At 45.7% G+C, this 17,413-nt stretch overlaps 1 protein-coding gene across 1 annotated transcript in view; it reads right to left on the bottom strand.

The window, feature by feature from the left end:
- Positions 1-667: 667 nt before the first annotated feature.
- RB1 (RB transcriptional corepressor 1) overlaps positions 668-17,413 on the bottom strand; it is a 328,442-nt gene continuing 311,696 nt past the window's right edge. Inside the window, exon 27 of the mRNA XM_082244844.1 lies at positions 668-1,091. Coding sequence (XP_082100970.1) covers positions 1,018-1,091 — 74 coding nt within the window. The 3' untranslated portion in view covers positions 668-1,017. The remainder of the gene's footprint in view (positions 1,092-17,413) is intronic.

Below are 17,413 nucleotides of genomic sequence, written 5' to 3'. Positions count from 1 at the left end.
ACAGTCAGGTAAGTAGTATTAAAAAAAAAAAAAAAAAACAGCTATGGCAAGTTCCCTCTACAAGGAGTTTTGGGTGTAGTGTGTTTTTTTCTCCATTAATTTTGATTGTACAGTATCTGAAGTGTTTTCCAGCTACAATGCATTGTTTCACTAACTCCTGATAACACCAGAATCACTTGCAAGCTAATTTAAATACATGGCAAAATCTGTTTTATTAAAAAAAACGGTCATGTTCAAAAATCCTGTCTGCTTCATTTTGCTGGTCTGATCTGAAATTTCCTATTCCAGACAACTCAATTGGGTCTTTCACAATGCAGGTAAAAACACATGAATATGTCTGGTAAATCTTGTGAGAATGGAGCCCTGGGAACACTGTACAGCAGTGTTTCTCAACTCCGGTCCTCAGGGCACACTAACAGGCCAGATTTTAAGTATTACCTTGGGGAGATGCAGACTATTATACTGCAATCACTGAGCAGCAAATTATATCACCTGTGATGTATTTCAGTTTTCTTGCAAACCTGGCCTGTTAGTGTGCCCTGAGGACCGGAGTTAAGAAACACTGCAGTACAGCACCACTATACATCCACATATTACTAGGAAGTCTAGGATGTCTGAGGGAAGGGACTTGAGGCAATACCAATGATATTCAGTTCAAGAACAATTTTCTTTTTGGCTCAGGTGTAAAAACAAAATGTGCAGAAAATAAAACAATACTTCAAGTAAATCATCATTAAAATAGCGCACTTCAAGATCTGTGTGAGTGTGCAGAACAGCATATTTAACTCTATATTACAGGGTACTCAAACACAGCAGAAGCTTCCTTTGTCTATTACCATCTGGCAATGGGCATGTTATGACTGTGCCTCTACTATTGCTGAGGCTAGCAATAACCAGGTTTGATTTCCAGAACTATGGCTTTTATACAATGATATAAATAAAGGAAGGCGCTTTATGAGAAAAATAAACATGACAAAATCAGTGTCAGCAAATGTTAATGGGCCTAATCCTTCCATCTTAGTGTTCTTCTTTTGTTACACCGTTTGAGGAGTCTTCTGACTTTTGCCTTTGTATTCTGGTTCTGGTGGATGCTGTAAAATAAAAGAATGCCATTTATAAAGTACTGAAAGCAGTTTGATGTTCTTCCTAAACATCCACACAGTTCTATGCAAATCATATTGGTTTCATAAAAAGTTAAACCTTTTCAGCTTCTGATACTGACAGCAAGACAGTAGAATTCATTACAGCTATTAGGAAAATGATCATTTGGTGTGCTCTTTATGGCCAACTCTTTTTATCGGAGGCTTACTTTAAAAAAGAAAAAGAAAAGGCTTTGTTCTTGATACTGTTCTTACATATTATTAAATGTTGTTTACAAAAGTAGGGTTGGTGCTCATTGCAATCAATCAGGTTTCATCTCAATGTAGTTTTAAATCAGCTCCCATGCACATTCCCTTTTTGTATTGCTGCACGATTTCCCAGTCTGGCCTCCCTGTTTCCGGAGGAGCTGGGAGACTGATGGGCCTATGTGAGGCTGACTCATCCATGTTACCACAAGGCCCTTAATCATCTATATCTCTAAGTTGCCAATACAAAAGTGTGTCGTCCTTTGCTGTACTGCTACACTTACTCCGCTGCCCTTGGCTTCCATTGACATCTACAGGAACTTAGCTTCTGTGGAACCCAGCCTGGCCTTCCAGTTTCCGGAGGAGCTGAGAGAAAGATGAGTCAGCCTTACACTGGTACATCAATGTTACCACAAGCCCAGATGCTGGAATTCCTTTGAGGAACTGTGTCCTGCTGTGAAGAGATTCACCCCCAGAAGCTGACGTGTGTTTTCACTTACATGCCAGTTATCGCCATTTGTATCTTGTAAGTTGCCAAATGTCTACTTAAAAATGTTTGTAATAACCACTACACTAAGGCATGCCCTTTGCTGTCCATATCTGTTGCTCTGGAGCTGTGGTGTCCGAATGTGGCCCTTTGCTTGCCTTTATCCAGCCCTGGGGACGTTTTTCCTCCTACTGACACCAACAAGGAGGCACCATTTCTTCCATTGACTCCAACATTGGAAAACCATTCCCCTCACTGACAACAGAGGGTCATTTTTTGTTCCAATGACATCATGGTTGGGGCACTTTTCCTCCACTGATACCAATGATGGTACACTATTCCTTTCACCGATACCAACGATGGGGCACTATTCCTCTACTGATACCAACGATAGGGCACTATTCCATCAATGATAAGGCAATAGTCCCCCCACTGTTATCAATGATGGGGCACTAGTCCCCCCACTGTTACCAATGATGGGGCACTAGTCCCCCCCACTATTACAAATATTGGGGCACTAGTCCCCCCTACTACGACCAATAATGGGGCACTGTTCCTCCCACCACTACCAATGACAGGGCACGGTTCCTCCCACTGATGCCAATGACGGGACACTGTTCCTCTCCACTGATGCCAATGATAGGGCACTGTTCCCCCTACTGATATCATTGATGGGGCACTGTTCCCCCACTGATACCAATGATGGAGCACTGCCTCTTCCACCGATACCAATAATAGGGCACTGTTCCCCCACTAATACCAAAGATGGGGCACTGTTCCCCCACTAATACCAATGATGGGGCACTGTTCCCCCACTAATACCAATGATGGGGCACTGTTCCCCCACCAATACCAAAGATGGGGCACTGTTCCCCCACTAATACCAAAGATGGGGCACTGTTCCCCCCCTAATAACAATGATGGGGCACTGTTCCCCCACTAATACCAATGATGGGGCACTGTTCCCCCACTAAAACCAATGAAGGGGCACTGTTTAGCCCACTGATACCAATGAAGGTCCACTGTTCCCCACACTGATACCAATGAAGGTCCACTGTTCCCCACACTGATACCAATGAAGGGGCACTGCCCCCCCCCCACTGATACCAATAAAAGGGCATTGGTCCCCCCACTAATACCAATGATGGGGGCACTATTCCTCCTTCTACTAACTACAGGCACTATGTCATTTTCTTTACTCCTATGGGGGCATTTTTTACTTCCACTAGCTATTCCGGCTCCCTCAAAGTCTGAAGGACAGTAAACTGGCCCTTTGATTAGAATGTGTGGAGACCCCTGCTCTGGAGAATCTTTAGTTTCTCAAAAAGTTCTGCACCAAAGTGTCTTGGAACTTTGTCTGAGCCATTCCATACCCGTCCACGGTCACTCTCCCTGGGACATAGATCAGTCTACACCCTTGCACCATAATCTCCACTCCTATATGATTCATGTACACTCATGACTTGTATGAGGTTCTGTTTTCTTGCATGAACCTTCATATGACTGTGTTAAACAGCTACTTTCAATTTGGTGTTGACTGAAAAAAACATTTGACCCTCTCTAACAGAATCTCTTTTGGCTTCCAACCCCTACAGGTAACAGAACATGCAGCTATGTGCAGGGGTACCAATGTATTAAAAAGTAAGGTTATGCGCAACCCAAACTATACTATTTTCCTAGGTGTAATAAAAGAATGGAGGACTGTCCACACAATCCAAGTCTCTCACATCAAAGATTTGCCCTTCTTGCTCAATAACATTTCTTTTAATTTTGAAATGACATTTGGGAAACTGAAAACAAGAAGTGAAAGAAGAATGTACCGGTTCTAAAGACTTGATTATGCAATACACTTTTTAAACTGTTCCCCAGCAGACTTCCTGCCTGTCTTCTGCGGTCCCTTATGTGCATATTTCTCAGACATGCAGCTTTCTCCTACACATTCCTGGTTCTATCTTTGGTATGAGCTCTGCTGTATAATAAACAAATTACTGCATCTGTGATCACAAAGACAATTAGAAGATAAAATGATGTCCAGTCTAGAATGCAAAATGTCATATGAATGGATAGATGTTCATTAAAACATCTTACAGAAGCATTTTAAAGCCAGTTTTGTTTTTGCGCAAAGTGTGAAGGCTGAAAGCTCAATATAACAATTATAGCATTTTCTAAATGCAACATATTCAGGGTTGTACTCTTTTCTTTTTTTTTTTTATTACCTTTAAAGCTGAACTCCAGGCTTACCACCTTCAGTCTTGCACAGTTGTGCAGCCTTCTGTACTGGACTGAAGTGGCTCATCCTGATTTTACTGCACCCTGTGAGCTTCTCAGTGTGCATTAAAGGCTGCAACAAGTCAGATAGGGCCCACCTCATTTCCTGACTGTAGGGCAAGCATAACTTAACCCTTTTTCACTCCAGCTTCACTGTCCCCGGACTACCCATTTATTAGTGCTTTCAATCATGAAGGCTCATCACCACAGCTTGCCGAGGAGTGCCCACTTTCTCAGACTAACACCCATCTATCAAGGCATTTAGATAATTGCATAATTCTTCCCAAGAACCAGCCCACTGGCTCTGCTTGCTTCAGGGCTGAAGGCTCTTGGAAGAAGCATCACAACCTGCTGTTAGGTTCATCAGCACAATAGTATTCTGCTTGCCCCCCTGACCAGCTATCATCTGCCTGCATTGCATATAGAATCACAGAGACCCAATGACGACATCAACTGGTCCAAAAAATTAAAAGATATGAAATGACAATGGAAAAGTCTTATTTAAAAATGTCATTAGCATTTGGATAAAAGGGGAAATGAGAAACCAGGAAAGGTAAAATATAAGCAAATTAAACTTCAGCCAAATTTATCCTCGTGTTTCAATTTTGCATTTAAAAAAAAAATGTAATGGGTGATATACAGTATCTCACAAAAGTGAGTACACCTCTCACATTTTTGTAAATATTGTATCTTTTCATGAGACAACACTGAAGAAATCACACTTTGCTACAATGTAAAGTAGTGAGTGTACAGCTTGTATAACAGTGTAAATTTGCTGTCCCCTCAAAATAACTCAACACACAGCCATTAATGTCTTAACCACTGGCAACAAAAGTGAGTACACCCCTAAGTGAAAATGTCCAAATTGGGCCCAATTAGCCATTTTCCCTCCCCGGTGTCATGTGACTCAGTGTTACAAGGTCTTAGGTGTGAATGGGGAGAAGGTGTGTTAAATTTAGTGTCATCTCTCTTACTGGTCACTGGAAGTTCAATATGGTGCATCATGGCAAAGAACTCTCTGAAAAAAAGAATTGTTGCTCTACTTAAAACACGGCCTAGGCTATAAGAAGATTGCCAAAACCCTGAAAATGAGCTGCAGCACGGTGGCCAAGACCATGCAGCATGTTTAAAAGGACAGGTCGACCAAAGAAGTTGAGTGCACGTGCTCAGCATCATATCCAGAGGTTGTCTTTGGGAAATAGACGTATGAGTGCTGCCAGCATTGCTGCAGAGGTTGAAGGGGTAGGGGTGCGGCCTGTCAGTGCTCAGACCATACGCCACACACTGCATCAAATTGGTCTGCATGGCTGTCGTCCCAGAAGGAAGCCTCTTCTAAAGATGATGCACAAGAAACCCCGCAAACAGTTTGCTGAAGAAAAGCAGACTAAGGACATGGATTACTGGAACCATGTCCTGTGGTCTGATGAGACCAAGATAAACTTATTTGGTTCAAATGGTGTAAACGTGTGTTGCAGCAACCAGGTGAGGAGTACAAAGACAAGTGTGTCCTGCCTACAGACAAGTATGGAGATCGGAGTGTCATTTTCTGGGGCTGCATGAGTGATGCCAGCACTGGGGAGCTACAGTTCATTGGGGTAACCATGAATGCCAACATGTACTGTGACATACCGAAGCAGAGCATGATCCCCTCCACATCTCCAAGACGACCCCTGCCTTGCTAAAGAAGCTAAGGGTAAAGGTGATGGACTGGAAAGCATGTCTCCAGACCTAAACCCTATTGAGCATCTTTGGGGCATCCTCAAATGGAAGGTGGAGGAGCACAAGGTATCTAACATCCACCAGCTCTGTGATGTCGTCATGGAGGAATGGAAGAGGACTTCAGTGGCAACCTGTGAAGCTCTGGTGAACTCCATGCCCAAGAGAGTGAGGGCAGTGCTTGAAAATAATGGTTGCCACACAAAATATTGACACTTTGGGGCCAATTTGGACATTTTGACTTAGGGGTGTACTCACTTTTGTTGCCAGCGTTTAAGATATTATTGGCTGTGTGTTGAGTTATGTTTAGGGAATAGCAAATTTACACTGTTATACAAGCTGTACACTCACTACTTTACATTGTAGCAAAGTGTCATTTCTTCAGTGTTGTCACATGAAAAGATATAAAACAATATTAACAAAAATGTGAGGGGTGTACTCACATTTGTGGGATACTGTATCAACAATTGAAATGGAATCTTGTCCTGATTTTTCCACCATTCATGCACAGCTTGTCACAGTGCAGGTCACACAAACCCCAGGCGATGAACAGTGTATTCAGTATTTTAATTATGCAAGTTGATGTAAACCCTCACATATACCCAGTGAAGCGAGAAGCTTTAGATGATACACAGAGATGAGACAAATCTCCCCAAATAAGTTTTATTTTTATATCTGCTGTCCAGGTTTCTACGCTGTTTAGAAAGTGGGCATCGGGTTAGAATTTTTTCTTTCTGTTCCGGCATTGGATGTGGAGTCTTGGCATATACTGTGTGACAGCTGATAGGAGGAAAGGCACATGCCCCCCTCCGCATAGGCAGAGGAAAGAAGAAACATGCAGAGCTGTGCTGTGAATAGACTTAGCTCTCTGCTAATCTTTCTCTATGCACCCACAGCAACTCAAATTTCCAGCTGCTTTGAGCTCCTGTGTCGGAGAACTTGTCAGAAGCTATCATGCTGATAACAGGAACGGAGCAGTAGAAAGACACTGAACTTAGGGTGTTAGAGAGAGATAAGTAAACACTACAGATATATGTGCCCAGGTCAGATTTCATGAATGGGGTTTACATCCACTTTAAAGCAGAGTTCCAGCCTAACACACTCACCTGTCCAACGGTCCAGCGATGCGGCCGCCCGAAGCCTCGCTCTTCTCCCTCTCTGCTCTCCAGCGCCGGCATCACTGCTGTGGGCACCCGGCTGTGACAGTTTGTGGCTTCACAGCCAGGTACGCACTGTGCATGCGTGAGTTGCGCTACGCGTCGTGATTGGCCGCCAATCTTCTGGGACCTCTGACATGTCCCAGAAGATTACAGGGAGGGAGGGGGAGAGGAGAACTTCCGTTCAGGGCGTCGCGGCGCTTCGAGCGGAAGTGGGAGCGGGTACCTGTCAAAACTAGGTACCCGCTCCCCCCCCCCCCCCAAAAATGTCATGCCAAATGTGGCATGTCAGGGGGTTAGCACTACCTAAAGCGGAAGTTCCACTTTTGGGTGGAACTCCGCTTTAAGATAAAATTATTACCAAAAATGTAGGAAAATAAACATATGCCTATGAAAAATATAGCTAGCTATTCTATTTTTGAATGTCATGATAAACTACAAGTGCTATATCTTCTAGATGGACGGACTGGCGTTGTGCCATAAAGTCTACCATGAACAATGGAAAAGTGGGCGATTATCACGTACCCTACCTTTTACTCTTCTGAATTATAGTTTAGAAATACTCTTGATATTGTTATGAAAGTACTCCGCTAATTATACACTGCCTGGCCAAGAAAAAAGTCGCCATCTGGAAGTAACTAAGCAACTAACTAAACTAAGTATGCAGTAACTATCCTATTGGATAGTGACTGCATGTGCCCAAAGAATGAGGTCAGCTGACTACCTGAATATACTGAATGACCATTTTATTCCATAAATGGATTTTTTCTTCCCTGATGGCACGGGCATATTCCAAGATGACAATGCCAGGATTCATCGGGCTCAAATTGTGAGAGAGTGGTTCAGGGAGCATGAGACATTTTCACATATGGATTGGCCACCACAGAGTCCAGAACTTAACCCCATTGAGAAGCTTTGGGATGTGCTGTAAAAGGCTTTGCACAGTGGTCTGACTCTCCCATCATCAATACAAGATCTTGGTGAAAAATTAATGCAACACTAGACGGAAATAAATCTTGTGACATTGTAGAAGCTTATCGAAACAATGACAGAGCGAATGCGTGCCGTAATTAAAGCCAACTAAATAGAGCGTGTGACTTTTTTTTTGGCCAGGCAGTGTATTTTTGAAGTTATCTTGTACTGCTATTCAGAGTTTGATATTGTGAATATCTGCTATATTCCACAGTTGATTTTGTATTATTTTAAAACTCTTAAAATATATATATATATATATATATATATATATATATATATATATATATATATATATCTAGCATACATAAACAATTTTAAGTGTCAGAGATAATCAACCTTCCAATTCTGACATTTCTGTCATACATGTAAAAATCTTCAATTTTTTTTGCTATAAAATTACTTAGAATGCCCAAACATTATTTTTTTGGGCACACCTGTGAATGGTGCCAAAATGCAGCATAATAAAGGGGTACCAGTTTAGAGTTACAAAGGAGGTCTGGTCCCAGAATTATTGCTTCTCACTCTGACATCCGCAGGAATACCTAACATGGTGCAAATAGAGGTGCACTGAATGGAAATTTTGGTGCTGAAACTGAAAATGCAGGATGCAATGGGCTGAAAGCCAAAAATGACATTTTATAAAAAATATTTATATTTGTATATATACATTATATTCAACTTTTTAATTAATATCATGAATTAAAATTTATTGTCAGCCATTACTGGCACCTTTAGCGCAAGAAAAATGTATCCCTTTAAATTCTATGTATGTCTTCAAACTGGTGCGTTGCGCTTCCATTGTGGTGTTAAAAATCCTGCTTGCTGCATTTTTGGTCAGTTAAAAAACCTGCACCAAAAACGCACTTCTACCTTGAAATGCATTAAAAACGAAGCAAGAACGCATTGGAGCTATGTTTTTAATGCAGTTTTTGAGCCATGTGACCTATGAAAAACAAACCATAAGCACAGTAAAATCGCAGCAAATTTACAACAAAAAAATGGATTTTTGTAAAATCTTACCGTAAAATCCTTTTCTCTTAAGCTCATTGACAGACGTAGTCCTCGTTGATTAACAACAACTCGGGTTATACTGCCCTCTACAGGAGTAGGACTAGACAGGAAAGAAAACGTTCTGGCCACACCCTAGGGGCAGTCCCAGAGGGTATATCCTCTCACTTCCTGCTACAGCAAATCAGTTATGTCACAAAGCAGTGTTTAGAGAATTTAACCCAACCCAACTCAAAAACAGAGGGGCGGGTACTACGTCTGTCAATGAGCTTAAGAGAAAAGGATTTTACAGTAAGATTTTACAAAAATCCATTTTTCTCTGTCGCTCATTGACAGACGTAGTCCTCGTTGATTAATAACAACTCGGGACGTCCCAAAGCAGTACCACAAATGAGGGGTGGGATAACAGAAATCAAAATCCAGAAGGCCCAACCGGAGCCAACCAGAAGCATCAAGGACTCATCGAGCAAAAAGATGAGACCTAAGTGAAAAACCCAACAACCCTTGAGGTAGACCAACAGTCTCCTCAGATTGCGGCCTGCAGAACCTTGCGGCCAAAAGAGGCATTTGACGATGCCATCACATCAACTTTATAAAATGATGTAAAGGTATAAACCGACGATCAAGTCATCGCCTTGAAAACCTAGATCGCTGACGCCTGATGGCGGAAGACCCAGGAAACACTAGGCGCCCGAGTAGAGTGCGCCTTAAAAGGGAACGGAGGATTCCGACCCTTAATAGAATAAGCCTGTACCACCGTCTGACTGGTCCATCTAGAGATGGTCGCGGCAGATACAGGCAACCCCCTTCTAGGGCTATCCGTGATCACAAAAAGTGAGTCCGTCTTACGAAACAAGTTCGTAGTAGTCAAGTGCACCCTGATTGTCTGAACCCCATCCAAGGAGTGTAATGCAAACTCCCAAGGATGGCTAGTCTTAGGACACAGGGAAGGTAACACAATATTTTTATTCAGATGAAAACTCTGAAAACCACTTTAGGAAGGAAGGATAGATTCGGAAGAAGAACCACCTTATCCCTATGAACCACCAGATATGGGGAACGATAAGATAATGCGGCCAGTTCTGACACCCTGCGTGCAGAAGTAATGGCCACCAAGAAGGCCACCTTCTGGGATAATGTAAGCAAGGGAATCTCCCTGATATCTTTAAAGAGAAGTTTCTGAAGAACCGACAACACTAAATTAAGATCCCAGGCGGTAAGGGTGCACGCACTGGCGGAGCCAGATGTCGCACCCCCTGGATGAAATTCCGCACCAAGGAATGATTAGCCAAAGGTTTCTGAAAGAAGATTGCTAACGCTGAAACCTGACCCTTGATAGTGCTCAAGGACAGTTTCTGCTCAACCCCTTGTTGCAGAAAGACCAAGATTCGGGTCACCGAATAGGTATGTGGGGGAAATCCAAGAGATTCACACCACGCAAATATAAGACTTCCATGTTCTGGAAGTCGCTTTCCTTGCTTTAACTAGAGGTAGGAATAACTGAAGCTGACACTCCCTTGTCCTTCAGTACCTGGGTCTCAATGGCCAGGCCATTAAGCCAGCGATTGTAAAGCAAGATGGGGGATCGGTCCCTGAGACCGCAAATCCTCCCTGAGAAGAAATCTCCAAGGAGCGTCCGCGACTAGCCTCACCAAGTCGGCATACCAGGCTCGACGAGGTCAGTCCGGAATTTCCAGAATAACTGGAATTCCCTCCACCTCTATCCTGCGAAGAAGTTCCCGCAGTAACTTGAGAGGATGGAAGGCATGCCGTAGCTGATACTGCCCCCACGGGGCGATCCGCGTTTCTGCTGCGTCCGCTAGAAGATCGCGGGTGCGAGCTACAAACCTCCGCACCTTCCTGTTGAGCCAAGGCGCCAACAGATCCACATCCGGGGTGCCCCAATGAAGGGACAGCTAGTGAAATACCTCTGGATGAAGAGGCCATACCCCTTGATCCAGAATCTGACGGCTGAAATAATCTGCCTGCCGATTTCCCACCCCCGGAGTGAACACTGCGGGGAGATCCGGAACAAACCGTTCCGTCCAACGAAAGATGCTAGTCGTTTCGATGGCCACCAGGACACTCTAAGTGCCCCTTTCTTGAGATAAGTCATGACCGTGGCATTGTGCGATTGGATCCGAATCGGGCTGCTCTAGAGCTGCTCGGTCCAGTAAATCAGACAAAATCTGATCGCTCTCAGTTCTGATACCCTTATTGGTAACCTGGATACTATCGGAAGGAATGACTTCCCCTGGTTGAGCATCGGAGACTCCCTGGTCCGCTCGCTCAACCGGATCCGATTGTCCAGGGAATCAGAATTCTGATTCCATTAGAAAAGAATCTCCTTCAGGAGAATTCGGGTATGAGACTGGGTATACGGTGCTGCCTCTAGGAAGGCCACCATCAGTCCCAGCCAATTGACGGACAGCAACATCCGAATCGTTGACTGAACCTTCTGGAGTTTCTCCGCAAGGAGAAACCCTCTTGCCCAGGATGTATCCAACATTAGGCCCAGATAGTTCAGTCTCCTGGTGGGAACCAGGGATGATCTTTGGGAAAGCGAAGAAAACGCTGATGTCCTGCGATGATGGGGATATAAAGATAGGCATCCTAAATGTCTATGGACGCCAGGAAATCCCCCTGATGCAGGGAGGCCACCACTGTTCGGATGGACTCCATTTTTCCTCAAGTCCAGAAATTGGACGCACCTTGCCCTCTTTCCTGGGCATTGTGAACAGGTTCGAATAGAACCCCTGAAACCGTTCAATGTTAGAAGGGAAGAATCGCACCGGTGGAAGTGATCGAAACTCAATCCTGTATCCTGACCGTATGACCTCGCGAACCCCTTAGTCCGGGGTTCTGACAAGCCATGGATCCGGAAACCGGTGAAGACATCCCCCCACCCCAGAGATGGGTAGGGGCGCATCAGGCTGTATTCCTCAGGCTTGGCTGAGCCGGAATTTTTGTTTAGCCGACCAGCGCCCTTTGAAAACCCTCTGAAGGGGCTTTGGAGGGTTTCGCCTTATCGCCCGCCCTCGCGGAACGAACAAACTCTTTATGAGCAGAAAAGGAAGGTCCTCATTAGTTACGAGGTCCTTTATCCTAGCAGTCTGTGGCAAGACAGTGCTCTTGCCCCCAGTGAGATCCTTATAATCTCAACCAAACAAGCGATCCCCTTGAAAGGGGAGATTAGCCAACTCATTCTTGAAACCAAACTAAATGGCAACCACTGGCCTAAGGGTTGACCCTATCAGGGAAAAAATGACGCGGGATTCCGCTTCCACTTTTTCGATCCACCGGATCCCTGAAGGAAGCAGCGTCCTCCAACGGGATAATGGTGGCTTTATTTGGAAATTGGTGAGTCCACTGCTGGTGGTACCGTCTATCCTTTAAAGAGGGATTCCTCAAACGGATAGCGCTTAGCCATGCGTTTGGAAATAGCAGGGGTTCGTTTCAAACGACCCCATTTGGGTAAAGGAAAATCCTTCGCCCTTTTGGTAGGCTAACAAGTACCAAAAAGGAATTTCAGTCTCAGCTACCTCTGCCGGTGTAACCTCAAGACTAAAGGTTTCCCGGACGGACACAACTAGTGCATCCACCACTCTTGTGCTATGGCGGAGGCAGAAACGTTCTCCTCACTGCTGAGGAGACATTACCTGAGACAACAGCCCCATAAGAGGGACCTGCAGCTGCATTGACCAGCTCCGAATCCGTATCTGAAGTATCAGATGAAAAATAGGGGTAGGCGGGGGTCGCTTCTTGACCCCCGTCCCTGACAGGCCACCTCCACCCGGGATACCAAAGACTCCAAAACTGCCGATAATGCATTCAAAACAAGTGGGGTACTGGAGGGTCCTGCGGCCACCTTGAGGGGATCAGGTGGGGATACATATGCGGCAGGGTCAATGATTATACAAGACATTTGCCAGCGACAAAAAAAAAGAAAAAATGACAAAGTAAAAAACTTTTTTTTTTTTTGTAATCCCCCAGCGCAACAGCGCCCCTCAGTGTTACCTGCCTTTTTGGACCCCACCGAGAGAGAGAGACCCCAAAGGCTCATCCCTGATGCACAGAAGTTTTCTATCAGCCTGCTCAGTCCTGTCCTGTTACAGACAGGAAGTCTTTGGCCCTTTTTCCTGGGTAAAGGAGGCGGCTCCGCCCCTTAACATGCCTTCCAGCGCCTCCCCCTGGCTCCACGAGAGGTTTGGTCACCTCAAACATGGCCGCCCCCATGCTGGAGACACGAGGCTACGCCAATATGGCGGCCTCGTGCGATCTGCAAGACAATGGCGGCGGCCTGTTAGGATAGCGGCGGCTAGCAGCGGCCTGTCTGTATTCGGCCTACCGGCCTGCGGGAGTGCATCGGCCCCACAAACTTCACCCTGAATGGTGATAAGCCTGGCCGGCGGTACAGGACCCTGGCGGGCCGCATGCGGTCCGTGGGTCGTCGGGAGATGCCACAAAACAGTGCTGTGCAGCCCGTGGAAGCTGGAGGAATGGCGATCTGGCCTGCAGTACTCAGGCATAGGCATCAGCCTGTGTGCCTCTGACAGGTAGGATACCTTTTACTTCAATAGTAACGCCCTTTTAGTGCTGCCACTGACTTCAGTCATCCTTACAGTCTTACAATGACTTTAGATCGTCAGCTCCCAAACCAGGCCTCCTGGTTATTTTTCACAAAAATCACACTCAAATTGGGGGATCTGTGACTTATTATAAGATAGAGGGGAGATCCATCCTACCATCCCAGAGAGGGGGCCGCGTCCACCACAAACCCGACAGGGGGAGAGGGGGAACATACTACTCACCATACCGGAACCAGGCGGGCGCCAACTCCTGACAGAACCCCTCTCCACCGGGGTGGGGGGGCTGTCGACCAATATGGATGCCGTGACTCTGTTGGTCATTGGCGTCCAGGCGAGACGTTTAACTCGCAGGGTCAGTCCCCGTCCAGTGGGACTATGTCGCGGCCGACCCAGCGCGGAGCTATGGCCTGCACGCGCTCGTAGGCTGAACTGGGGTGACCACTGGATCTCAACATCCAGCCCGTCGCCCAGTTCCCGCTTACTTGCTTGAAGATCTCACAGGAAACTGGAGAAAAGAGCTGTCTAAAAAATCTTTCTAAGAAAAAAAATCCTGCCAGGACCGAAGATCCTAGCAAGGCATCTAGGTCCTTACTCCTAACTAGACAGAAAAAAACTGATTTGCTGTAGCAGGAAGTGAGGATATACCCTCTGGGACTGCCCCTAGGGTGTGGCCAGAACGTTTTCTTTCCTGTCTAGTCCTACTCCTGTAGAGGGCAGTATAACCCGAGTTGTTATTAATCAACGAGGACTACGTCTGTCAATGAGCGACAGAGAAAACACATTTTCGGTGCCATTATTGGCACTTTTTTCTCTTATTGGTAAAATGCCGATAACACCATTTTTACCCAATATGTTTCGGTGGCCAAAATTTCGGTGCAACCACATTTTACATATGCGTGCAGGGACGACATATGTGACTGCCTTTTTGCGGGAGCTTTAAACATTTCTTTTAATTTTTATTATATATAAATTTTATATGGTGCCGATAACACCATTTTCACCCAATAGGTTTCAGAACATGCAGAATAGAAATAAAAATGTATTTATTTCTTTATTTTTACATAAAGTTGTCAGTTAAAGCGGAGTTCCGGGCACAGATGTAATTTTTTACTAAACATACCCCTGGGACAGTCAGGGCTAGCACATTCCACAATGGCTAGCCTCTGATCTGTCCCGGTTCGCACTTACCTTTTAGAAGAAATACTTATAAAATTTCTTCTCCAGCGTTTCCATCTCTCTTGTGGGCAGCTGAAGCCGGCACGGTCCTCTTCTGTCTTCTTCCACGTCTTCTTGTCCCAGAATGCGCCGCACCGGCCCCTCTCTTCACTTTTGGTGCGGCGCTGCATTCCTCCACAGCTTCTGGGCATGCCCAGAAGCTGTTTAGCAGGGGAATGCGGCGGCGCCCGGAAATGACGTGCGGGGCCGGTGCCGTCGCATTGATTCCTGGGAGCTATGAAGTTCAGCTCCCAGGAATCATAGCGAGACAGGAAGTGGCGGGGTGAGCCGCGGCTCAGAGGGAGGAAGTACTCTGAGGTGAGTATCTTCGATCTTCAATTACAAGGTGAGTAAACAAAAAAAAAAAACCTAACTATCCAATTCCTTTTCAGGTGAGGTCTACCTAGCGGAGGGGCACAAAAAAAAAAATTGTTTTTGTGCCCAGAACTCCGCTTTAATAAGGTATTTTACAAACAGCATGGACATACTAAGAAGGAGAAGCAGAACATGCTTTGGGATTTAATTCTGAGTATGGCAATACCACCTGTGTGAGACTTTTTCACAGCCTAGCCACACAGAGGCCCAATAACCAAGGAGGAGCACCTTCAGGCTTTTCAGGGGCAAAAGTTACACATTTAATTCCCAGACTATCGGTCACACTTTAGGGGGTACTGGAGAACTCTTTTTAGGGAGTAAACACTTAAAGGTATTTTATTAGGCACATTAAATCTTCTGAAAACTTCATTTTTGCCACAAGTTTTTGGAAAATACAGAAAAAAAAATGAAAATTAAAGCAGTTAGAAACACCAAAGCAAACATGTATTATATTGCATCCTAATATTTCTTAGATGTGATGGCTGCATTTGTTTTTTTTTTTTTTTTTAGACTTTCTTTGATAAATTTTCACCTGGTGATCCAGCCATCAAGTCTGTCTTTCAAAAGCATAAGCTCTTCAGCAGAATGTATTAGTTGACGTGGATGAAACAGACCATTTATTACTGGCAGGGGTGCCGATGATGATACACTTATTTATATTCATGTAAAACCTTTATCCCAAAAGGAGAAATAAACAGTTGCTGTAACTGATTATCAAGTGTAAGCTGGAGTTTGGCTTCAGATTGTGAGTGTATCTAAATCTGCTAATACATTTAAACATTCCCCTCCCCTGCTGTGCGTCCTGTTCTCAATTCATCCAGAGTGGTGTCTCAAAAATACAGGAGGTGTGCTACTGGCCAGATTCACCAGGTGAAAACACAGGGAAAAGAAAAAAAAAGCCAAAGAAAACTGATGCAGCCATCACATCTAATGACTGGTAAGCTGCATTATCATCATTTGGTTTTGGATTTAATACTGCTTTAATTTTTTACTTTTTTTGTTCGTCAGGTTGAAAAAAAACAGACATGTTTTTGTAGTTCAACCAATAGAACAAAAAAAAAAAAAAAAAAGATTTAAAACCTCCATACACACAATCTTATATACAGGGGCAGACTGACTGGAGGGGCTCTTCGGCCGTGGTCGGAGGGCCCAGCCGAAGAAGTGGGCCTGCCAGTGCCATCTGCTGGAACTTTCGGGGGTCAGTCCAGGGATTGGGAAAAAACTTGCGGCCGCGTGCCCACGGTGACCATCTTTTTCAAACCCAGGCCGGGCTCCAGCGTGCACTAGTGATGATCATAGGAAGGGGACCAGGCCCGGGTAGAAGCCAGCTGTGCACTCAGAAGGTTTGCAGGCCCAGTGCGCGGAGGCACACGGCACACGCACGTGACCTCATTAAGTGTTGCGCAGTGTGCCTCCGTGCACGGAGCCTGCAAACCCTCTGAGTCCTCCTGGGCTAGTGGGCTGGCTTCTTCTAGTTCTTCCCGGATATCCATAGGGCAAAGGCTGCTGCCCCTCACCTCAGCAAACAGTGCACTGGAACAGAGAGGTTGAAGACCCACCACCAGAAAGCCACAGCAGGGCCGGGAATGAGGGTGCCAGCCAGCTAGTCACCCACAGTGACCCACCCACAGCAGGGCCAGGGTGCCAGCCAGCCACCCACCCAAAGTGAGTTGGTGACCCACCCACAGCAAAGCCAGGGTGCCAGCCAGCCACCAACAGCAGGGCCAGGGTGCCGGTTACCCATCCAGAGCAGAGCCAGAGTTCCAGCCACCCACAGCAGAGCCAGGGTGCCAGCCAGCTACCCACGCTGACCCACCCACAGCAGGGCCTGGGTGCCAGCCAGCCACCCACGCTGACCCACCCATAGCAGGGGCAGAGTGCATGCCAAGATATAGAGAGAAAGATGTACACCGCTCAGGCAATTGGAACTCCACAGCCAACCATGGGTGCACGACCTCAGATTGCCACCGCAGACAGAAATGCAAGAGAAATGGCCGCACACCAGACGATGGCTCACGATGAAAGTCTTTATTGAATAAGGATGCAAGGTACAGCAAATGGATGGTAGACGCGTTTCACACGACCCACAGTGTGCTTGTTCAAGCACACTGTGGGTCCTGTGAAACGCGTCTACCATCCATTTGCTGTACCGTGCATCCTTATTCAATAAAGCCTTTCATCGTGAGCCATCGTCTGGTGTGCGGCCATTTCTCTTGCAGAGTGCATGCCAGCCAGCCACCCACAGCAGAGCCAGGGTGCCAGCCAGCCATCCACGAT

This window comes from Pelophylax lessonae (assembly GCF_965119305.1).
Source record: "Pelophylax lessonae genome assembly, chromosome: 2".
NCBI classification, from domain to species: Eukaryota; Metazoa; Chordata; class Amphibia; order Anura; family Ranidae; genus Pelophylax; species Pelophylax lessonae.
This window is presented reverse-complemented; position numbering and strand designations above follow the sequence as displayed.